This window comes from Heterodontus francisci, chromosome 9 (assembly GCF_036365525.1).
Source record: "Heterodontus francisci isolate sHetFra1 chromosome 9, sHetFra1.hap1, whole genome shotgun sequence".
Taxonomy (NCBI): domain Eukaryota; kingdom Metazoa; phylum Chordata; class Chondrichthyes; order Heterodontiformes; family Heterodontidae; genus Heterodontus; species Heterodontus francisci.
Genome location: NC_090379.1, coordinates 91,503,759 through 91,529,432, shown reverse-complemented (window position 1 = coordinate 91,529,432; position 25,674 = coordinate 91,503,759). Strand labels below are relative to the sequence as shown.

Sequence of the window (25,674 nt, the reverse complement as noted above, 5' to 3'; positions counted from 1 at the left end):
TACCTACCTTATTCTTCTTCATTAAGAGCTGTACTGTCTGGAGATTGTTGCCGTGGTCTGTGGATGTAGCTAAGGGCATTCGTTCCTGCACCCAAAGCTAAAAGAGAACATGTAAAAGTGTAAATTTTCACAAAACAAAGCCATTGATATCTCTGTATAATTTACTATTTTCATTAGTCTGCTGTCAAGAATAGGCACATCATTTCTTACAATCTCATCTTCCAGATCACGATAAAACTGGTAAATCATCTTTGATATGAAGAGCTTTTGGCGCCGTTCCTGCAGAGGGTCCATCAGTTGTAAGAATCTACTCTCTATATCCTTTTCTTTCCCATCTGTCTCCATCTGTCCATCTTGAGAGGGAATTCTGGTCTGAGACAGAAGCTCCTCCACCTCTTTCTGCCGCACTTCCACTTGATTTTCCAACACCTGTCCACATCAAAAACAAGTTAGTCAAGCATCTTCCGTTCTCCATTGCAAGACTTTCCCTTTGAACAAAAGGAAAGGAAGAATGCGCTGGCACCAAGACGACTGACTAACGAATCGGTAGCACATCTAGAACAAACCAATCATCGGGTTTGTAACATGTCCTCATACACTGGCAATTCCATGTCAGGGTATTCATCTGTAAGTCTTTAGCTCTGGTATAATTTTACAGGGCATACAGAGTGCTGAAATGACAAGACGTCAGCAAACAAAGACGACGGCAGAATACTGGGGCCAAAGAGTTATCACAGGAACAAACTTGAGTGTCATGAATTTACTTTGGAAGAAATGATTTTTGAACTGTTTTTGGCACTAAATAAGTAAACTTGATAATAGACATCATCTATAACTTTAATAAAAACAGAAACACAAGAAATTGGAGCAGGAGTAGACCATATGGCACATCGAGCCCGCTCCGCCATTCAATATGATCATGGCTGATCTTAGGCTTCAACTCCACTTTCCCGTCTGCTCGCCATATCCGGTCATTTCCCGAGAGACCAAAAATCTGTCTATCCCAGCCTGAAATGTATTCAACGATGGAGCATCTGGGGTAGAGAATTCCAAAGATTCACAACCTTTTAAGTGAAGTAATTTCTCCTCGTCTCAGTCCGAAATGATCGGCTGTTTATCCTGAGTCTGTGCCCCTGTGTTTTAGATTCCTCGACCAGCGGAAACAATCTCTCAGTGTCCACCCTATCCAGCCCCTTCAGAATTTTGTATGTTTCAATGAGATCACCTTTCATTTTTCTAAACTCCAGAGAATATAGGCCCAATTTACTCATCCTCTCATCATAGGACAACCCCATTATCCCAGGGACCAATTTAGTGAACCTTCGCTGTACTGCCTCCAATGCAAGTATATCCTATCTTAAATATGGAGACCAAAACTGCATATACTCCAGATGTGGTCTCACCAAAACCCTATATAATTTCAGCAAGACTTCTTTATTCCTGTACTCCAATTCCCTTGAAATAAAGGCCAACACGCCATTTGCCTTCCTAATTGCTTGCTGTACCTGCATGCTGACTTTCGACATTCCTTGAACAAGCACACACATTAGCACTTACAAGTGTCACACCTTTTAAAAAGTATTCTGCTTTTCCATTTTTTGGACAGAAGTGAATAACTTCACACTTCCCTACATTATACTCCATTTGCCATCTTGTTGCCCACTTACTTAACCTGTCTATATCTCTTTGCAGCCTTTCTGTCTCCTCCCCACAGCTTACCTTTCCATCTACCTTTGTATCATCAGCAAGCTTAGATACATTACTCTCTGTTTCTTCATCTAAGTCATTAATATAGATTGTAAATAGCTGAGGCCCCAGCACTGATTTTTGCGGAACTCCACTATTCACTGCCTGCTAACTCGAAAATACACCGTTTATGGCCACTCTTTGCTTCCTGTCCATTAACCAATCATCTATCCATGCTAATATATTATCCCCAACTCCATGAGCCCTTACCTTACTTTGTGTGGCACCTTATCAAAAGCCTGTTGAAAATCCAGATATACTACATCTACTAGTTCCCCTTTATCTACCGACTAGTTACATGGTCAAAAAACTTGAATAAATTTGTCAAACAGGATTTAGCTTTAGTAAAACAAAGTTACTGCTGACAACGCAGAGCATGCACAGAGCGATCACAGATGTCAACAATGTGTGCGAACATTTGCCAGCCTGCCAGTATGAATGCACGCATGAGCACATGACATCACCACGCAATTACGTCACCACCCCTCAAAAGCTGTCTCCATCGTCACCCATCTCCATTCACCCAACACTACCCCGTTCCCTCCCACCATCCATGCTTCAATTGTCACTTCACCCCGCTCGATCCCCGCCAGGGTGCTGCCTTTCCTCAGCCACTTGCTCCCCTCTCCCGCTTCCTCCTCCCTCACTAGCTGCTCTCCCCTCGTCCACTCGTGCTAGGCCTCCACGCTTCCCCCATCTCAGCCATTCGCTCCCCCCCTCCTCCCCACCGGCCGCTTCCCCCACCTTAGCCGTTTGCACCAGACCTTGCCATTGCTCCCCTCACCACTCCCCTGGGGTGACTGTTCCCCGCTCCTTACTTCCCCACCCCCTTCCAGCCGCTAGCTCCAGGCTGCGCCACTACCCTCCTCTCGGCTACTTACTCCTACACCACCCCATCACCCCTTGCAGCCCGCCTTGCTTTTTTGGGCTGCGCGGCGGGGAACGATCGAATGCGGTAGCGAGTGGCCGAGAAGAGGGACATGGCGCGGCCTGGAACTAGCGGCTGGAGAGCGGGGAGCGAGCAGCGAGAAGACGGGCACAGGAGGGAGCAACAAAGCAAAACTCAATGGAAGGAGGAAGCGGGGGACTGTTGGGGGTTGGATGGAGGCAGCGATGACAGCCATTGAGGGGATTTTCAGGTTGAATTTTTTTTTGTGATATATTGAGCAGTACCATCTTTAATCCTGGCAGCTGATGTTTAATCAGACAGTGATGTTTCAGTGGAAGAGGCTGCATTTGCGCATGTGCTAGTATTGCACCACCTAGTGGTTGCATTGTCAGCAAATGCCGCCTTAGTAAAAACATGTTGACTTGTTCTAATCATACTGTGCTTTTCTAAGTGCATTGTTAAGACCTCTTTAATAATAGATTCCAGCATTTTCCCAACAACTGATGTTAGGCTAACTGGCCTGTATTTCCTTGTTTTCTTTCTCCCTCCTTTCTTGAAAAGCTGTGTAGCATTTGCCAACTTCCAATCTGATGGGACCATTCCAAAATCTAAGGAATTTTGGAAGATCATAGCTAGCATATCCACTATCTTTGCAGCTTTCTCTTTTAGAACCCTAGGGTGTAGGCCATCAGGTCCCGAGGATGTCAGATTTTAGTCCCTTAAGTTTCTCCAATACTTTTACTCTGCTGATATTAATTTCCCCACTCTTTTTAGCCCCTAGATTACTGTCTATTTCTGGTATGGAACTTGTGTCTTCTAGTGTGAAGACAGACACAAAGTATTTGTTCAATGCCTCTGCCATTTCCTCTTGCCCCATGACAGTTTTTTCTGTCCCTGCTTCTAAGGGACCAACGTTTACTTTAGCTATTCTCTTCCTTTTTATATACCTAAAAAAGGTCTTACTATCTGTTTTTACATTAGTTTAGTTTAGAGATACAGCACTGAAATAGGCCCTTCGGCCCACCGAGTCTGTGCCGACCATCAACCACCCATTTATACTAATCCTACACTAATCCCATATTCCTACCACATCCCCACCTGTCCCTATATTTCCCTACCACTTACCTATACTAAGGGCAATTTATAATGGCCAATTAACCTATCAACCTGCAAGTCTTTGGCATGTGGGAGGAAACCAGAGCACCCGGAGAAAACCCACGCAGACACAGGGAGACTTGCAAACTCCACACAAGCAGTACCCAGAATTGAACCCAGGTCGCTGGAGCTGTGAGGCTGGGGTGCTAACCACTGCGCCACCGTGCCGCCCGAAGTAGTTTAGGAAGCTGCGACAACATTTCATTCACTGGCTAGTTTATTCATGTTCTATTTTTTCCTTTTTTTATCAACTTTTTGATGGCTCTTTGCTGGTTTCTAAAACACTCCCAATCCTCAGACTTGCTACTCTTTTTTGCAACATTGTAAGTCCCTTCTTTTAATCTAATACTATCCTTAACTTCCTCAGTAAGCCGCAGATGGGTCTTTATTGCTGAGTTTTTGTTTTTCAATGGAATATATTTTTGTTGAACATTCTGAATTATTTCTTTAAATGCTTCCCATTGTTAATTTACCACCAATTCTGTAAAAGGAATCTTGTTTCTGATTGGAGTATGTCACTTTCAAACTTAACATGGAATTCAATGGTATTATGAACACTATTTCCAGTGGATCTTTTACTATGACATTACTGTTTAACCCTGCTTCATTACATTATACTAGATCTAAGAGAGCTTTATCTCTAGCTGGTTCCACAATGTATTGTCCAAGAAACTGTTCCGAAAACATTCTACAAACTCATCTTCTAGAACACTCTTGCCAGTTTCATTGTCCCAGTCTATGTGAAGAAGAAAGTCTCCCACAATTATTACATTGCCTTTGTTACAATCTCCTATATTTTGCTGTTTAATGCTCTGTCCAATGGTATAACTACTGTTAGGGGGCCTATAAACTACTCCCACCAGTGTTTTTTGATTCTTGCTGTTCCTAATTTCCACCCATACTGATTCTACTTCATGATCTTCTGAGGCCAGATACTTTCTCACTCATGTCCTTATGTCATTCTTTACTATCAAGCCTACCCCTCTTCCTTTGCCATTCTGTCTGTCTTTCTGAAAGATTGCGTACTTGGAACATTTATTTTGTGACCTTGATCACCGTGTAACCATGTCTCTGTATTGGCGATTAGATCGAAATCATTTACCTCTATTTGTGTCACTAGTTCGTCTATCTTATTGCAGATGCTTCACGCATTCAGATAAAGAACCTTTAATTTCATTTTTTTTACTTCTGTTCCCTGCAATATCCTTATTCGCTGATGTACAATTTTTGTTAAACTCTCTGTCCCTTCCTGTTTGTCTTTACCCACATTGCTATACTGTTCCAATGCCTCGACCTTTCTCTTTGGATTTCTAAATCTCTCTTCACCCAAACCCTCCCTGCCCTCTGTTGGTTCACAATCTCTAGCCTCATCTGCTGGCACACCTTTAAGTTGGTAAACTCTGTTCCTTCCCGCTACACTCAGATTATCATTACCCTTATTGCTACCTTGCTCTCTTGCCTTCTCCCCTCTCTTTAAATTATCACATCTTCCCTCACTGGATCCCTCGCCCCACTATTTCGTTGAAATCCCTCTCTACCACCCTAGTTACATGACTCACCAGAATACTTGTCCCAGCAAAGTTCAGGTGAAGACAGTCCCAACAGTGCAGCTCCCACTTTCCCAGTACTGGTGCCAGTGCCCCATGAATTGAAACCCATTTCTACCATACCAATCTTTGAGTCAAGCATTTAACTCTCTAATCTTATTTACCCTACACCAATTTGCTCGTGGCTCAGGTAATAACCCATAGATTATTAACTTTGAGGTTCGGCATTTTAATTTAGCTACTAGCTGCTCACACTCCCTTTGCAGAACCTCTTTCCTAGTCCTATCTACGTCGTTGGTATCCATGTGGACCATGATGACTGGATCCTGCCCCTTCCATTGCAAGTTCCTGTCCAGCCCTGGGCAGATGTCCCAAACCCTAGCACCGGGCAGGCAACACAGCCTTCTACACTCAAGCTTTTGGCTGCAGAGAACGGTGTCATTCTCCCTAACTATACTGTCCCCTACTACCACTACATTTCTATTTAATCCCCCAACTTGAATGGCTTCCTGTACCACAGTGCTGGAAATACTCAGCAAGTCTGGCAGCATCTGTAGGGAGAAAAATAGAGTTAATGTTTCAGGTCAGTGACCTTTCATTATTCTGAAATGTTGGGCAGAATTTTGTCAGTGCAGTGGAGATGGGCTGGAAGGTGAAAGAGGCAGCAAAATGGCAGTGAATGGCGTCGGCAGGGAAGCCCGATGTACTTATGTTGCTAGTGGATATTCTCGGAGGTGGCCAGGCTGGCAGGTGGAGGCTGCACATGAAGGCAGCGGGAAGGAAATCAGACCTGTTACATAGGTTAACGGCAATTTTACCAGCTTTTTACAATTTTGAGAGGCACGCACCAGATCAATGGAGCTTCAGAGCTTCGCTAGCTAAAAGGAGGTGGAAACTCAGTGGAAGGTCAGTCTTGGCTGTAGTCGGCAGCCATTCGAGAGGTATCACGGCATTGTAGGGAGGGCGATAGCGAGTAAACAGCAGCAGTAACAATCTGGAGGCTAGCCAAATTTGCAAGTACGGCAGAGGCATTCTGGTTGAGTGTCCTGTCTGACTTGCCACTTTCGCGTACGGGGTACAGAGGGGGAGGAAGCCTTAAGAAGTGAGTGCAGCAACTTGCAATGGAGCTCATTCACTCAAGCTTAGAGACCTCCAGTGAGGAGGGGCATCAGAGACAGAACAGGCTGCAGCCACTGGAAGTGGGACTGCAGCACCCAGAGGGGCACCAGAATCATGAGGCTGGATGGGGGTATGGATGAGGAGGGCACAGAAGGGTACGCAACCAGCCTCTTGTGTGCAGCTGACTCTACCCACCAGAAAAGGTCTACTGTCAGAGGCTCTGCTTCCCGCAAATGTCAGAGCAACAGTGTCACCAAAGAGCCCATTGGGAAGTGATGAGCACCCAATGTCTGTGGCATTGAAAGTCACTGTAGCATTGAATTTCTATACCTCAACATCATTCCAGGGATCTTCCAGAAATATCCGTGGGATCGCCCAGTCTGCAGCTTATCGCTGCATCAAGATTGTCACCAATGTAATCTTCAGGAGGACTGACCAATTCATACAGTTTAGTATCGATCTGGACGGTCAAGCTGAGAAGACTGAAGGATTCAAGGCCATTGCTGGATTCCCCCAAGTGCAGGGTGTCATCTACTGCATGCATACGGCCATCAAGGCTCCCCTAGACCAGACAGCAGCCTTCACGAACAGGAAGAGCCACCACTCGCTCAACGTACAACTGGTCTGTGACCACCACATATGGGTCCTTCAGGCCTGTGCAAGGTTCTGAGAAAGCTGTCATGATGCCTACATACTAAGGCAGTCCCAGGTGCCTGACATTTTCAGGCTCCCCACGCACCTTCAATGACAGATACTGGGTGACAAGGGCTATCCACTGAAGACCTGTCTACTGGCACCTGTGCGGAACCGAAGCACAGATCCAGAGGAGAGATACAACAGCTGCCACGGGACAACTCGAGTGACCATCGAGCAGGCCATAGGGCTTCTAAAGGTGTGGTTCAGATGCCTTGATAGATCTGGTGAAGCCCTTCAATATGCCCAGCAAAGGTCTCGCATATCATTGTAGAGTGCTCTGATCTGCACAACCTGGCGCTACAGAGGGGAGAAGTTTTCATCAATGAGGACATCCTGGAGCACGATGAGGATTTGGAGGGGGCTCATGACCAGGCAGAATATAATAAAGATCCTGAGGGACTGCAGGCAAGACGCAATGAAATACACGAAAGGGTGGTTCGTGACTCACTATTACAGACACATTTCTCATGAGACTTCCTTACACACCCATTCAATCAAATAAATCTTCCACCTTCGATAGCCCTGTTGCCCTTTCCTTGACTGTCTGGCAAGCACAAAGCACAGTGCTCATGTGACCACCACTAGTCACACAGAACTCCAGATGATGAGCAGCCAGAAGGGCGTGTCAGAACATGCATTACCCTATCACCCTTCTCGCTCTTGCAGGTCTTGGACAAGAACAGGCAACTGCAGAGCCTACGGGACAGGCTTTCACCTCTGAGGAGGAGGAAGAGACCTCAGGGGATGCAGTGTCATCATTCCCCCAAACCCTCCACCAGGGCAGATTCTCTCATGTCGGTGTGTAGTCGTGCATGAATAGCAATGGGGTCACAATCTGGTGAGCACAGCACTGATGCACCTGAACATGAGTACAGCCATGTCTCTGGTGTGTGCGCGCATGGCATCCTCCATTGAGACAGTGGCGATCCTCAGGGAGACCCACAGCCAGCAAACCATACAGTGGATGCTGGAGATGTAAGTGGACCAGCATGCCATTGATCCTCTTTCTACAGTGCAGCCACATACGTGCAACCACCCCATGGCTATTCACCTTCTCCGCTATCTCCATCCATGCCCTTTTTACCCTCCTCCCATCCTGAGGGAAAATGACTTCCCTTTGAGCCCATGCTGTACAGAGAAGCACCTCCAGGAAGGGATCAGAGAAGCTGGGCACCACCCTTGCTCTGCCTTCTTCCATTTCCAGATATCTCCAGTTGGCAGGGTCCTTCTCAGTCTCCTCAGGGGCTACTGCCTTTAAAAGATGGGGCCAGCCTTGCATGATCTAGCATTTTCTGTTCTAATTTTAGATTTCCAGCATCCGCAGTATTTTACTTATGTATAACTGTAGGACTGGTGTCATTACCTACAGGAGTCATTCAAGTATCCCACAAGGCCAGCTGGAGTTACCCAGTAGATCACTACTATCAATTCCTCAGCGTCGCTAAATTACAGGATTTGAGCAGTTGGCATCAGTCAACTTTAACCAATCACGTCAAAAAGTTAGAAAAGTTTCATGCATCATTTGGCCACTAGTGGGTGTCGCTTAACAATGTTTTCCAATGGATTTGCAGCTGATTCCGTTGTTGGTTTGCATTACTTTTTGAAAGGTTTATAAAAAGTTAGAAATATTATTTTATGCATTGTGTACACACATTGAATAAAATCTTCAAAATCATAAAGCTTCTCTTAAGAATTCATTAACTTCAATGAACTTACAAAAGTATTTGCACAGCTCATCAAGGCAACTTATAAAACTAATAACTGTTACACCCTAATCAATTACAGTTCCACAGAGACATGTGACCCTACAAAACACCCTCACCCACCTCCACGCATCCTACTATTTTATTTTTGGAGTTATATTTAATTCCAAAAATCCTTTTTCATTGTTTTCTATGGGGACCTTGTTTGTTTTATCTGTATTAATTCGGATAGAAGGTAAATGATGTGCATGATTAGGGCTTTACTGCGCTCATTATTTGCTCTGGCACCCACTGTGCATACTCCAGCTTCACCAATTTGCTGGTTTCACACAGATTAACTATTGATCATTCCTGTGTCCACTCTCTACTGTGTTGTTCCACCACATTTGGTTGTTAGCTTATTCAAATAAGAACAGCATGCCAAGTTATTCTCTTGTAAAACTCTACTCTGTTGTCTTCGCTTCCATTTATTGAGAAAAGCATTTCACTGGTTCTGGAATAAAACAAAATCAACAAAAGGAAACAGAAATTCATTCTGACAATGTTATTGAGGTGATAAAAAGCAGAGTTGGCTTTATATGCAAATTTATAACCTACACTACCAAGTGTTTTAGCTCCTTCTGGATATTTAGTGCTTCATCCGTGGAAGGAACATAGGAACAGAAGTGGCATTATTCAGACTCTCAAGCCAGTGCCATCATTCAATTAGATCATAGCTATCTGCAACTCAATTCCATATACCTTGCTCCATATCACTTGATACACTTATTCAACAAAAATCTATCAATCTCATGCTTGAAAATTTTAATTGAACTAGCATCAGTAACCATTTGGGGGAAGAGAATTCTAGGTACCAAGACCCTTTGTGTGGAAAAAGTGCCTCCTGATTTGACTCTTAAATGGCCTGGGCTTAATTTTAAGATTATGTTGGCTTGTTTTTGATTTTCCCCACCAGAGGAAATAATTTTTGTTGCTACCAGATCAAATTCCTTTATAATTTTAAAGACATAAATTTTATTATTCAAATTGGATATTCTGAGTCACACAGATAGGAGAAGTAAGTGTAGGAAACAGCCAAGCAAGAGCGATCATAACATAATAAGGATTAAAATAATGACTGAGTGTGAGTAAAATGGAAACCAAAGGAATAGGTTGGAATAATGCTAATTTTGAAGGGGTGTTAGATAAGCTGGAGAAACATGTTGACAAAAAGATAAACAACAGTGAGCAATATTTAAAATGGTAATCAACAAAGTTCTAAAAAATATGTTCTGCTAAAAAATGCGATAATATTAAAATACCATGGATTGTTAAATAGATCAAGGTAAAATTGAAACAAAGAAAAAGGCATACACTAAGTACATAGGTTAGGAGAGAAGTAAAAAAAAAATCAGGAGAGTAAAGAGGAACTACAAAAATTAAATTATCAAGGAATATGAAAATAAATAATAAATTACTCTACAGATAAATAACAAAAGAAAAATCAGGAGGGACACGGTCACTAAGGGATACACAAGATAAATTCACAGGTAATGACAGCAAAATGGCAGAAATAGGAAATAGTTGCTTTGCCTAACAAGATAGGCAAGACATTGGAAGAGATCAAAAATGATTATAAGAAATTTAATATAGAAAGTGGGAAGGTAATTGATAAATTAATCGAACTTAGGGAGAATAAAAGCCTTGGTCTGGATGGTTTGCATCCACATCTATTAAAAAGTATTAAGGAAGAGTTAGCAGAGGCACTATTACATGGATATAAAAATTAATTAGAAAAGAGAATAGTGCTACAGGACTGGTGAACAACAAATGTGATATTTATATTTGAAAGGAGATAGGAACAAGTCCAGGGAATGATAAAACTGTTAGCTTAATGTCAATGATCGGAAATATAATGGAATCTTGACTCAAAAGATATCATAGAAAAACATCTAGTAATTGAAAATAGATTTCAAAAGGGAAGAAGGGAAGGTCCTGCTTGGTCAATTAATTATTTGAAGGAACAGGAAGAGTAGATAAGGGCATAGCAGTAGATGTATTATATCTAGACTTTCAAAAGGCCTTTGTAAGGTACCGCATAGTAGACTCGCGACTAAGGTCATAGAATGGTTACAGCACAGAAGGAGACCATTGTTCCCATTGAGCCTGTGCCAGCTCCCTGCAAGAGCAATTTAACTAGTCCCATTCCACAGCCCTTTCCCCGTATAGCCCTGCAATTTTTTCCCGTCAGGTGCTAAAGATATCAAGGGATTTGGGGATAATGCAGGAAAATGGCGTTGAGGTAGAAAATCAACCATGATCTAGTTGATTATTAGAGCAGGCTTGAGGGGCCAAATGGCCTACTCCTGCTCCCATTTCCTATGTACCCAATTCCTTTTTGAAAGCCACGATTAAATCTTCCTTCACTAGCTTTTCAGGCAGTACATTCCAGATCCTAATCAACTGCTAGGTAAAAAAGCTTTCCTCATGTCACCTTTGCTTCTTTGAATCTGTGTCCTCTGGTTCTTGACAACGGGAACAGTTTCACCCTATCTACTCTGGCCAGACCCCTCATGATTTTGAACACCTTTATCAAATCTCCTCTCAATCTTCTCTTTTCGAAGCAGAATAACTCCAGTTTCTCCAATATGTCCAAATAACTGAAGTCCCTCAATCCTGGAACCATTCTCAAGAATCTTTCCTGCACCCTCTCTAAAGCCTTCACATCCTTCCTAAAGTTCAGTGCCCAGAATTGGAAACAATACTCCAGTTAAGGCCGAACCATTGCTTTATAAAAGTTCATCATAACTTCCTTGCTTTTGTACTCTATGACTCTATTTATAAAGCTCAGGATTCTGTATGCCTTTTTAACCACTTTCTCAACCTGCCCTGCCACCTTCAATGATTTGTACACTTATACCTCTAGGTCTCTCTGTTCCTGCACCCCCTTTATAATTGTACCTTTTATTTTATATTGTCTCTCCTTGGTCTTCCTACCAAAATGTATCACTTTGCACTTTTCTGCATTAAATTTCATCTGCCACATGACCACCCATTCCACCAGCCTATGTCCATTGAAGTCCGTCCCTATCTCCCTCACAGTTTACAATACTTAAAAGTTTTGCAGCATCTGAAAATTTCCAAATTGTGCCTGGTACACCCAATTGTAAGTCATCAGAACATAGGACTTAGGAGCAGGAGCAGACCATTCGACCCTTCAAGCCTGCTCTGCCATTCGATAAGATCATGGCTAATTTGTGGTCTCAACTCCACTTTCCTGTCTACCCCCCAAGTCATTAACATAGATCAAGCAAAGCAGTTTTCCTAGTACCAGTCCCTGGGGAACCACACTGTATACCTTCCTCCAATCCGAAAAACAAACATTTACCCCTACTCTCTGTTCCCTATCACTCAGCCAACTTCGTATCCATGCTGCCACTGTTCCTCATTCTCTTTCTCACCCAGGTTGCCCTTACTCTGCGTATGTTATTGGCCACACCAGCCCCATTCTGAACCTGCACCTATCTACGAGATGTGAGCGAAGTCTGCAACAAACTGTCCAGATACTGTTACCCCTCCCTTATGTGTCAGTTTTTATTATTTGGAGACACTCAAGTTGAAAACTCACCTGCGACTCTATTTAACCAATAGCCTGGAGTTTCTACTCAATCATAGGTTTATTTGAAGCAATTCCCCTGATATTGGCGTACAGCACAAACTCACAGAATTTTAAGTGCAAATTGAGTTCAGGGAAACTTGAGTTTCTGCAATCTTTTGTGCTAATTTCAAAAATGTCTTGCTAGATGCAGACCCACCCACAAAACTGGACATGGTCTCAGGGTTAATTAACCACCCTGGGAGTTTCCAGTAATTGCACTTGTTTACAGACCTTCAAGGAAGCTCTAAAAATTCAGCTGGAACTTTTAAGCGCAAGGACACTAATAGGTACGTTTTGAAAGGTTCTGAATGTCTCTTTTTAAATTTATTAAGGAACTCACTAAGTAGAAAAGAGTTTTGTATATTTTCTTTAAAGTCATTTTCAGTAATTTAAAATCAGGTTACTCATAGGTGGTGGATTTAAAGTATTTATTTTTTCTGATAAACTCATTCAACTGTATTAATTGAACTTTACAAAGCTACCACTCTTAAATACAACAAGGAATAATTTTTAAAGCCAAATTATTTCTTTTAAAACGTTGCCTGATTGCGCTGGTTCTTGGCAAGTTTTGCATTTGATGTTATGCGAATCTGTTTGAGCACAAACCTGGGGGCGCAATTTGCACTGGAATTGCAGGTTGCACCCAATGCGGAAACTCTACCCAATTGCCTTGTGGAGTCTTAACTTTCCTCTTTTTTCGAGATTCTAGAAAAAAGTTAGTTTGCATTTGTATTTCCACCTTCAGGAAGATTAGGTTGATGAATAACTGACCTCAACATGGGTTTTCATGACTGGTGCTCCTTTTCTCTATATAGTATGACTTAAGTAGCAGATTTGACAGTAATTTTGTGCAGCAGTGTCCTTATTGGTCAGAGTCACATGGCTGTTACGCAAACTAAACAATAAAACTGATTCTATCTGGCAAGGAATTTAAATTTTTGGTAACTGTTGAAGTATGTAGCCAGTTCACGCATGTTTATAAGATGTAAATCCACTGGCAATTTTACTGAATGACTAAATATAACTCAATTATTCCTGCCTCTTGGAAGGTTATTCAATTTTTGCAAGTTATAGAATAATGACTAGATTTGAAGAAAGTTCCTAAACATTGGTCATGAAGTAAGTTGGGGAGAGACAATGCCAGCTATACAACTGGTATGGAGAGAAAAAGTTCAATGGCCAAATACCAGTTCTTTTTCCCGACTTTCACGTGTATTATATTGACAACATGTAGATTTCATCAATTTCATCACCATTTACAAACCACCCAGTTGAGCCTCCCCATTAACTCAAATAAAAACAATAAATGATGGTAGCACTCAGCAGGTCAGGCAGAATCTGTACAGAAAGAAACATCATTACCTGTAGTTTTTTCAGCAGGATATTGACACTAGTCAGGTCCTTTCCAAAGTCTTCAGAACGTAGCTGTAACTCCAACTCAGTCATCCACTTGTTTAAGTCATCATGGGTCTGCGCAAACAGCTCTGACCGGTTTGCATGGAATAGGCGCTGTGCTTTGTTCTCAGTGGTCAAATCCAAAACTTTCCACAGATCTGACAGTTCTTTCAGTTTCTCTGAGACAACTGGCTTAAACTCTGGCTTCTCGTCCATTAGCTGCTTCCCTTCCTGCCATTGGGGAAAGACCAAACAAAGTGAACAACATCCTCAATATCACGACACCAGCAGCAACTACTTGTTGCTATAGAATTGAAATACGATTTTCAAGCTTCTGTTCAAATCGAAAAAAAGTAAAAGGTGGTTCTCAGAACAATATAACAGTAAACTGCATACTGGCAAACTTTGCTGGCTTTGGGATTATTCACATTAAGCTGCCTCGTTTTTCACAATGACATTTATTTTCAATGAATAATGGTACAGCACAAAACTTAAACTTATCACTTGCCACAGCTTCTCTTCCTGCTCCCTCGCTGTTACCTCTGGTGTCACCAAGGATCTATCCTTGGCCCCCCTTATTTCCCATCTATATGCTGCCCTTCGGCAACATCATCCAAAAGCACAGCATTAGTTTTCATGTGTACATTGACAACACCCAGCTCTACCTCACCACTGCCTCTCTCAACTCTTACACTGTTGCTAAATTATCAGACTGCTTATCCGACATCCAGTGCTGGATGAGCAGAAATTTCCTCCAATTAAATATCGGGAAAACTGAAGACATTGTTTTCAGTCCCTGCTTCAAACTCTGTTCTCTTGATGCCGACTCTATTCCTCTCCCTGGCAATAGTCTGAGATTAAACTAATCTGTTCGCAACCTTGGTGTCACATTTGACCCCGAGATGAGCTTTCAAGTCATATTTGCACCATCATTAAGGCTGCCTATTTCCACCTCCATAACATCGCCCCTATTTCAGCTCATCTGCTACTGAAACTCTCATTCATACCTTCATTACCTCCAGATTTGAGTGTTCCAATGCACTCCCAGCTGGTCTCCCACATTCTACCCTCCGTAAAATTGAGGTCATCCAAAAATGCTGCCTGTGTCTTAACTTGCACCAAGTTCCGTTCACCTATCGCCCCTTTGCTTACTGACCTACATCGACTCGATTTTCTAATTCTCATCTTTGTTTTCAATTATTTCCATGGCCTCACCCCTCCCTATCTTTGCAATCTCCGCCACCCACCCGACCCTCCAAGATGTCGGTGCTCCTCTAATTCTGGCCTCTTGTGCATCCCTGATTTTAATCATTCCACCATTGGTGCTCGTGCCTTCAGTTGCCTACGCCCTAAGCTCTGGAATACCCTCCCTACACTTCTCTGTATCTTTACCCTACTTTTCTCCTTTAAGACACTCCTTAAAACCTAACTCCTTTTCATCATCTGACCTAATATCTCCTTATGTGGCTCTGTGTCAAATTTTGTTTTATAATGCTCCTGTGAAGCACCTTGGGATGTTTTATGATGTTAAAGGTGCTATATAAATATATGTTGTTGTTGTTAAACACATGAAAAATGTTAATAGCATTGTTTACATCAGCAGGAACACCCATCCTGAAGGCCACAATATTGAATTAAAGAACAAGATTTAATAGGATGGCAGTTAGTAGCAAAAAATGCTTCATTAATATTTAGGCACACTGGTGCTTTCAGAACAGTCCAGTGTTTGATGGGGGGGGGGGTGAATTCCCTCATGTGCAACAGTAATTTTAAAGTGTAATTTAAGACTTACACTATCATAAGCTGATTTTTTTGTTTGTTTTTAATACAGCCAGACAGGTGTTAAAGGCTACAACACGACTGCAGGGTTCAAAGAGTTTACAACAACTATTTGCTCTTAAGTTTTCATATCATCTGCATCCCTCCATTAGGTATTTTCCATAAAATAACCAAAAGGGAAATTTCATTCAATTTAATTACCAAATGAGTGAGAAAAAGGTATAGAGAATGATTAACTAGAAGAGGCAGGATATTACATAATAACTATTGAAAATCAAAGTTGAAAATGAGATACACTCAGTAAACCAAAGGGAAGAAAAATGTTATCATGTGGTCATTCAATATATTTCTGTTCCAATCACACAAGGTAAGTTATTAAAAGCAAGATGATATATGTTGCATGTAAATTTCCATTTTAAATATCTACCAAATTGATGTGAAGGTTGAGGATTGGCTCCTGTGTTAGAAATGCCTGCCTTACTTCGGTTGTGGGTAAAATGTTGGAAAAGGTTATAAGAGACAGGATTTATAATCATCTTGAAAAGAATAAGTTCATTAGCGATAGTCAGCACGGTTTTGTGACCGGTAGGTCGTGCCTCACAAACCTTATTGAGTTTTTCGAGAAGGTGACCAAACAGGTGGATGAGGGTAAAGCAGTGGATGTGGTGTATATGGATTTCAGTAAGGCGTTTGATAAGGCTCCCCATGGTAGGCTATTGCAGAAAATACGGAAGTATGGGGTTGAAGGTGATTTAGAGCTTTGGATCAGAAATTGGCTAGCAGAAAGAAGACAGAGGGTGGTGGTTGATGGCAAATGTTCATCCTGGAGTTTAGTTACTAGTGGTGTACCGCAAGGATCTGTTTTGGGGCCACTGCTGTTTGTCATTTTTATAAATGACCTGGAAGAGGGTGTAGAAGGGTGGGTTAGTAAATTTGCGGATGACACTAAGGTCGGTGGAGTTGTGGATAGTGCCGAAGGATGTTGTAGGGTACAGAGGGACATAGATAGGCTGCAGAGCTGGGCTGAGAGATGGCAAATGGAGTTTAATGCGGAAAAGTGCGAGGTGATTCACTTTGGAAGGAGTAACAGGAATGTAGAGTACTGGGCTAATGAGAAGATTCTTGGTAGTGTAGATGAACAGAGAGATCTTGGTGTCCAGGTGCATAAATCCCTGAAGGTTGCTACCCAGGTTAATAGGGCTGTTAAGAAGGCATATGGTGTGTTAGCTTTTATTAGTAGGGGGATCGAGTTTCGGAGCCACGAGGTCATGCTGCAGCTGTACAAAACTCTGGTGAGACCGCACCTGGAGTATTGCGTGTAGTTCTGGTCACCGCATTATAGGAAGGATGTGGAAGCTATGGAAAGGGTGCAGAGGAGATTTACTAGGATGTTGCCTGGTATGGAGGGAAGGTCTTACGAGGAAAGGCTGAGGGACTTGAGGTTGTTTTCGTTGGAGAGAAGGAGGAGGAGAGGTGACTTAATAGAGACATATAAGATAATCAGAGGGTTAGATAGGGTGGATAGTGAGATCTTTTTCCTCGGATGGTGATGGCAAACATGAGGGGACATAGCTTTAAGTTGAGGGTGATAGATATAGGACAGATGTTAGAGGTAGTTTCTTTACTCAGAGAGTAGTAGGGGCGTGGAACGCCCTGCCTGCAACAGTAGTAGACTCGCCAACTTTAAGGGCATTTAAGTGGTCATTGGATAGACATATGGATGAAAATGGAATAGTGTAGGTCAGATGGTTTCACAGGTCGGCGCAACATCGAGGGCCGAAGGGCCTGTACTGCGCTGTAATGTTCTAATTCTAATTCTAAATTAGCAATGTGCTTAGAATACACACACACACATCATTTACATATATTAATAAACAAATAAGCTTCAAATAGGTAATGGAATGGGTTAGTACTGTAAGTTTCATTTTACTGGAAACTGCTTAAGGTTTCGTTTCCCTAGAAACAAACCAGTGGAATGGTTATTCTTAGATGATAACAGCTGTACCTAGCCCAGAAAAGAGCCATGACCAGACAAGGCAGAATGGGAGAACAACTGGGTAGATACTTAAAACAAATAACCATACTACAAAATTGTGTTGGGCTTTTCATTTAACCGTGCTTAATTTAGATGCTTGCTGAAATACATAAGTTTATTAGTGTGTGCAAGTCGAATCGTAGTTACTTAAGTGAACAATACTATGGTTCAACAGTTTGATAAGAGACAAGGACATAGCACTGAATGGCCATCTAAGAACAGCTTGTTAACAGGCCTTATGAACAGCTTTCGACATAAATAACTGATAGTGGAACAAATACAAATAATGAAACCTCTGCAAGTTAGCTTTGAAGGCCAGAGGTGGAATGTTTCTTGAAAGGATGGAACTGGCCATGGGGAACAGCTTGAGACGAGATCAAGAAAGAATGATGCAAGGGCCCGATTGATCAAAGACAAAAAGTATGTGCGAAGGCTCAAGAAGCTCATGGCAGGTGGATAACAAACTCAGGGTTTTCACACCATGATTTAAACAAAGAAGATGCTTTATAAAGCATTTCAAAATCATATATATCTCTATAGGACCATGAGGCCTGTCAATAACCGATCCAGATCCAACCTTGAAAAAGGGTATAAAGTAAGAGACTTTGGGTGACTTCAATGCAGTAGGCAGTGGAGAGAATCTCCTAAAGGTAAATCCATGGTAACACTCTTGGATAGTTTGAGAAGTCATGAAGACTTGAGGTATCGAGAAGAAAAGAGAAAGAAGAAAGAAACAGCTGTTGACACATGCCAGCGTCTTGCCCGATCTGGACCGGTACTCGCTACTTATCACAGTCATGTGTTTCGGCTCTATAACTAGTGTGTTATATCCCATCTTACACTTTGATTAAGCTCAACATACTGACCATATTGATTGCAATCGATCCTGATTGAAAGATTAAAATCAGTACATGTGATATTTTATGGGGAATTCATTTTAACTTTGGTAATGCAGGAAGATTTTCTCTATGCATTATGTATAATGAACTTGTGACAAATTCCAGGGTATTGCACTGCATATAGGTAGGAAGCCACAACTACTTTTGTGCGTAAAAATATTTCAATGCACTGTAATGTATATATTTAAAGCCAAGCCTTTAAACATTTAAGCTGACTATTTTACTCGGTCATATCTGGTTTGAGGAAGCTGTTTTTTTCTTTGACTTCCACACAGCGGTCATGTATTAACTAAATCGGGAGACATCGTTTGGGAGCCGTAAACAACCATCACTGATATATAATTCAACCTGGAAATGGGACTGTCAGAGGAAACAGTAATAAGTAAAGTAGTTCAAATCGATCATTTAAGCTTGTGGCAGACTGATAGCAAGAGAGAGCCAGACTGAACCATGAAAATCATACTGGTGGCAGCATGTTTTTTGAAATATCTACACCATCACATGAAATTAAGCCTTTTTTAAATGAAGATTTCTCAATTTCACTACAGACAGCACACACAGGAATCCTCCCTCAATAGCATAGTTGCATGGCTTACAGGATAAATCTATGAACAATGACCTGCGATTCAGTGAGGAATTATTAAAATATTTTTATAAAACAGCCCTCCAATAAATGTAAATGATTAATCTCCAACTAAAATATATTACACATACCTTTAGAGGTGTTCTGCTGTTTCATTGCAAAGATATTCTGCATATTAATAAATTTATTAACACCAATACTAAACCAATTATGAAATTAATCACTTTATGACAGAATGCAAACTGACTCATTAATTCAGGTTTAAACTATTGATTTTTCTCTGAGTTACTGCACTGCCTCTCCAAGCTGCAGTTCAAATTCTTCACTCGGATCTCTTGCAGATCTCAGTTTTCCATTGCATTCATTATTCAAATCAATAATAAAATCTACTTTACAAGTCTTAAATAGTTTAGGCATTTTGCTTTAAAGGACTGTGCTTGTTGTGAGCTCTTTTTAGGCTTGGAGTTTTCACTAGGTTGCACTGTCAGCCAAACCAGAGCACAACATTGAGGAATTTCAAGCGCAAATTGCATCCAGCACAAATCATATTTCCACATTGCATTGGAAGCTGGCTCCACCCAAATCAAATTAGTCACCATAGCAAGTTTCCACTAATTGCGCCCATTTGTGGGCCTTCGAAGAGACTCTTAAAATTACGTTTTCTTTTGTCACAAGAGTAGCACTAGACACTTTTTAAAAGCTTGTAAATATTTTCTTTTAATTTACTAAGGAACTGACTACCATACATCATTGTAATAAGTAAATCATTCTCTATAGCTTTTCAAGTCACTTCCAGTTATTTAAAATGGGGTTACTCATAGGTAGTTGACTAGACACTAATTAAAAATGCTTATTTTTTGTGATAAACCCATTTTCAACTCTATAAATAAAACTGCACCAGATTACCACTGAAATATATCAAGGAATTTTTTTAATGCAGTTTTTTTTTCAAAGTTCTAAAACACTGCCCGATTACACTGGAACATAGGAACTGCGTATGCCATTTAGCTCCTCAAGCCTATTCCACTATTCAGTGAGATCACTGCTGACCTGCAATCGAAATCCATTTACCTGTCTTTGCTCCATATGCCTTAATACCTTTTGGATACCAAAAACGTTTCAATCACAGATTTAAAATTTACAATTGACCCAGAATCAATTGCCATTTGTGGAAGAGAGTTCCAAACTTCTACCATCCTTTCCGTACAGAAGTGTTTCCTATATATTTCACTCCTGAAAGATCTGGCTCTAATATTTAAACTATGCCCCCTAATTCTAAGACTTCTCAATCAGCAGAAATAGTTTTTCTCTATCTATCCTAACCCTTCCCCCAATATCTTGAAAACTTTGATCAAATCAGCCCTTAACCTTATAAATTCCAGGGAATATAACCATTGTTTGTGTAATCTCTCCTTGTAATTTAACCCTTGGAGTTCAAATCTCATTCTAGTAAATCTATGCTGCACTCCCTCCAAGGCAAATTTATCCTTTTGGAGGTCTGATGCCCAGAACTACTCACCGTACTCCATGCGTGTTCTAACCAAGGCTTTGTGTAGCTGTAGCATAACTTCTACCCCCTTGTATTCTAGTCCTTTAGATATAAAGACCAGCACTCCATTAGCCCTTTTGATTATTTTCTGTATCTGCTCATGACATTTTAATGATCTATGTACCAGGACCCCCAAGTCTCTTTGGACCTCCACTGTTTTATGGAAGATTTTATGTTTGGCGATATGCAGTTTGAGGAGAAATTTGAGCAAAAAATTCACTTTCAAAACTAGTGAATGCAATTTGCACCCAGATCACCAATTGCACTTAAAGCGAAAACTCCTGACCACAATGCACACAAATTGTGTTTACGAAATATGACTTTAGTTGTGTACAATGTTCCCTTGTACAAATAGTGCCTTGCATCCTGGAAAATGCATTTCCAAAAATCATTTAAAAATTCAGACAGGTTATTAAATATATCACACCTTATTATAGAATAGGTAACAACAGATGCAAACTGTGAAATTGCAGGGAAGTGATATTTCTTTGTTTTACAGAATTATCAAAAGCCTTTATTACTCATTCCGATTCCTTAGCTCTGTTTCACCTTTTCAACTTTGTCCAGCCACTCTTTGTTTGATGCCAGCTCAGCCATAAATGCTTGGTGTTTCTGCCATTTTGTGTGAAGGTTGCGAGCCTCATCGTAAGAGGTATCCTGGGCAGTTAGCATCTTCTCATTGATCCAGAAAATAAGCTGGAAACAGAAAGAGGCAGTGAAGAATTTCCCGATGCATTAATGGTATGGAAGAACTTAGCACAACAGAAGACAGGATTCTGAACTCAAATAAGGCATCAATAACAAGTGCTGTCACATGCCATGTCAAATGGGCAGGATATTTAACTTAAAATGTGATCACAGGATTCAAGGGCAAAACCATCAAACCACAGAGGTGGTGAAGGATAATGTGATTTTTTTCTTCTGTCATAGAGTTATATAACATACACAGCATGAACTCTGGGCAAGAACATTTACTGGTATCTTTGATCCATTCCTGCAAAAAAAAGCTGGATGAATACCTGCTATTTGACATTGCTGCATCAGGATAAGTAGTTATAGATGATTGAATAGTTTATGATGGTTCCAGTCAGGATCAGGTTCTGGAGAATGTCAGTGAGCAAACATGGTTAGAATTAATGAATATTGTTGATTGATATTCTGTTAGTTGGATTATATTTTGTGGAGGGATCAGGAAGCACTTTGGAGAGCGTTGATGAAAGGTTCCAGTTCTGGTGAAAGGTCATTGGTCTGAAATGTTAACTTTGTTTCTCTCTCTACAGATACTGCCTGACCTGCTAAGTATTACCAGCATTTTCTGTTTATATATTTCAGAGGGCTTTATCTTGTTAGAAATTTAATCGATGCTTATTTACCTCCATCCTTCCCTCCACAGAATTTGGTAGGCCCCAACAGTGCAAACAACACATAGTTGCAGAAAGCAGTGAAAAAGCTCCCCAACCGCCTATTTAGCAGCACATTGAGAGTCAGAAATTCATCATATACGAAATCATGGCTGCAAACCTGCAACTTCCCATCCCATAGCCTGGTGTGTTTGTCTTCCATAGCCGCTGTATTGTGCTCAAAATCAAAGATCTCTGCATACCAACCGAAACAATAATTTTAACAGATGATACGGAATTTAAAAATATAATTATTTATGAGAAGCAGCTTGAATTATTAAATGCATAATTCTTGACGGAAAATTTACTAAGTTAATCAGATCCAGTCACAAACCTCTTGGCTATTCTGTAGGAAATGCTGAAGATCACGGTTGTCTTTTAGATGCGCTGCCACTTCTTTTGTCTGTTTCTTATTCTTTTTGTACCTGGAGCAGCAACATAATTCCATTAGAACTGGAATATTAAAAGCCAGTAGTATCATCTAACTATCCATCCTGTGAGCTCTGTGCTCTAAACGTTCACATTTTACCTTTCATCGATAGACTTGACCTTGTCAAACACCTTGTCTTTAAAAATATTTCCATCATTAATGAGCTTTTTTCCTCCATTAATTGTCCCAGTGATTTTTTCTTTATTGGCATCCATGGTTGTCACAAAATCCTCATGTTTCTTGATAGCATCTTCGGCTGCTTCCAGTGTGTTTGGCATTTCAACATGCGCTAAACTGTATTCCTATAGGAAATGTCATAGTTTACCCAAAAACATTTTTGTAATATTTATGAACATTTACCATTTGCATTTAGACATCAATTTAGGCTTGAATGTTTACTCAAATTTGTCTTTCTCTTCCCCTCAATTTAAATTTCTCTCTTTAGATCCTCTGCACGATATATAATTATGAAGATGATTAGTTAAGTATCCCCATGTCTTTGCCATTGCCACTACATAACCAACTGATAAAGGGCTGTGAGACCTGCCCATTGACCTCTCCTCTCATCCAAGACCATACACATGGCCGCATATATTAATTCCCACACCCCACTGATTTTCTTTTCAAAGCTTTTGTTAAATGCATGCAATTCACAAAATATGCTTACATTAAGTGTTCAATCCTACCATGCAACAGATTAGCATATTCCAAATTTTAAAAATAAATACCACAACTCTGTGACTTCGAGAGAGATGTGGTTAAATCTACGACAATGAAGTCAAAGATTTAGATTCTTAAAAAATTATGGTTGCTTGCTCATAGGGAATGATATGTAATACCAGATTGTATCAGAAAATGCAATGATTAATTACATTAGAATTATTTTCATCTTACTTTTATCAGTCTTTTTGTAATTTATTCAACAGTACTTATTTTTTGACTGTATGAGCGAGAAGTTGGTCTATGCCAGCAGCACAAAACGGGCTCATAGTCAATCAGCAGCTTGTTTTTCATCACGCTTAATCTTCTTTCTACTGAAGTTCACAGAACAATAGTTCAAACGTTTTTTGGAAACTCGTTTCCTTGTCTCACTGTCACTTTTACTTGGTTTGAAATTAAAAATCTTGGCAATGTTTTCCAAGTCAATGGAAAATCTGGCGCAATGAAAAATCAGCTGCCAATTCTCTATGAGCCACTTTTGCACTGCTGGCATAGATCAATTTCACTCTATCATGTATATTTACTTCTAGCCCTAAAAATGAGGCGAAACACTGCACTGCAGAACAGGAAAAAAACAACCTGGTTAATGGTTTTAAATATCTAAAGATAATTTTTTGCAGTTGTAATCATTGGAAAAAAGATTTCAGATACATAACCAAGTCAACATCTCAGTCGATATGATTTGACTGTGCAAAATACTCTTAATTAAATTCTCACTATCCTCATTTACAAAATGCAATACACTGTAGGGTGATATTATGAGGCAGAATCGATTGCCAAGGCATTGCCAAAATGCTAATAAATTTGCCCTTATGTTTACCATATTTCCACTGTCCAAATGAATAAAAGATCTCTATCCTTAACTTTCTTCTGAACACACAAAAAAAAAATCGGTAGCCCATTTTTCTTGTTAGTCAAAAAAAGGGTGCATTTGCACTAAAAGAAAATCACATCAGTTCAAAGTAGGTTTGATTCACAAGGATGCTGTACTCATTATGTAAATGCAGCCTGCTTCCAGAATCACGGCTCAGCTTGTTACTAGAACAAAGTGGAATTAAACTGTCTGGAGGCAAATTTTCTAATTTTGCTTTGCTTCCAAGTCACTTTGGTTGTTAACATCCAATTTATGCTGCACAATTTTAGCTTCACTGGGGAGCTGAAATCACTTCATATTAACACTAAGCTTGTCGTGTTATTATTATGCTATGATAATCAAATACCTGATTGCTGAGAATGCCATCTGCTTGTTTGCTGTCCCTGAGGAACTGCTGATATCCATGAGACTGAGAGAGAAGATCCTTTCTGTTTTCCCACATCTGATGAAGCTCATTCCAACCGATGTCCAATCCTTTCAGACGCTGCTCTAATATTTGAAACTGTGGGTCTGTTTCTTCCTGTATTATCATTTTTCCAGTGTCTCTGATCTTCTGGTAATCTTCCTCGTAACGATCTATCTCATTTTTTATGGCATTGTGTTGTCCAAGGAGGGTTTCTGCTTCGGGCAAGGAATTCGGCTCATCTTCAGAAGCAACAGTTTTTTGTGATTTGGATAGCCACAACTGAAAGTCATCTAAATCATACAGGAATTGCTGCAGTTTGCTAGCCTCACCAAGCGACTCCTCACGACCTTGAAGAGTGCGTTTCAGTTCATCCCAAACACCATTGATTTCCTTAAGCCTATTCAAGATATCTGCAGCATGCTTAGGATGCTCATCTGCCAATGCATGCGCGTCCTTCTGCAACTCTGGAAGCCTTGATTCAATGGCAGCTAGATCTCTCTCTATACCACACAACTTTCTTTGAATGGCCATGACACCAACTAAGTCTTTTTCGAAATCCTGAGTTGATTCAATGAGTTTGGTTTTCTCACGGATCCAGACTTCAGTCTCATCACACTCAAGATAATAATTCTGAAGACTCGTTGCAGAGTGCACACTGTTCTTTTTCATCTCTACCAACTTCTGGAACATCAACCATCTGCAAATCGCATCAACATTATTATAATACAGAAACATGCACCTCAAACAAAATAAAATGTTAGCAGATGTTACAAAAATTAAAAGAGGAAATTTTACCATAAATAATCTCTCTAAAAACAATAAATCAAAATAATTTTCATAAACTTTTGATTTATATTTAGATTTTTGTTTCTTTTTAAGTTGGGGATTAGTTATTTATGGTAATGCCAACATGGTTATTTTATACTGGCACAAACATTCCCCATGCAAATCTTGTACAAGGTAGTATCACAGTTCAGGGTATTCAGTGCTCCTGACTGCAGAAAACTCTCTAGAAAAACAAAGAGGGCAACTTTTGGGGTGACACAGGAGTGCAACATTTTGGAATAATATGGTGCTGTAACTCAAAGTAACAGAAGGTGGATTTTTACCCT

General features: G+C 40.6%; 1 protein-coding gene across 6 annotated transcripts in view; it reads right to left on the bottom strand.

Annotated features, from left to right (window-relative positions):
* The window catches only part of LOC137373907 (spectrin beta chain, non-erythrocytic 1-like), a 362,769-nt gene that overhangs the window by 108,376 nt on the left and 228,719 nt on the right, over positions 1–25,674 (bottom strand). For all 6 annotated transcript variants that reach the window (XM_068039482.1, XM_068039486.1, XM_068039483.1 and 3 more), the window contains 7 exons: positions 24,503–25,259; positions 22,662–22,864; positions 22,467–22,557; positions 21,282–21,428; positions 13,855–14,118; positions 211–429; positions 8–97 (listed from right to left, as the gene is read on the bottom strand). In XM_068039482.1, the coding sequence (XP_067895583.1) occupies positions 8–97; positions 211–429; positions 13,855–14,118; positions 21,282–21,428; positions 22,467–22,557; positions 22,662–22,864; positions 24,503–25,259 (1,771 nt within the window). The remainder of the gene's footprint in view (positions 1–7; positions 98–210; positions 430–13,854; positions 14,119–21,281; positions 21,429–22,466; positions 22,558–22,661; positions 22,865–24,502; positions 25,260–25,674) is intronic.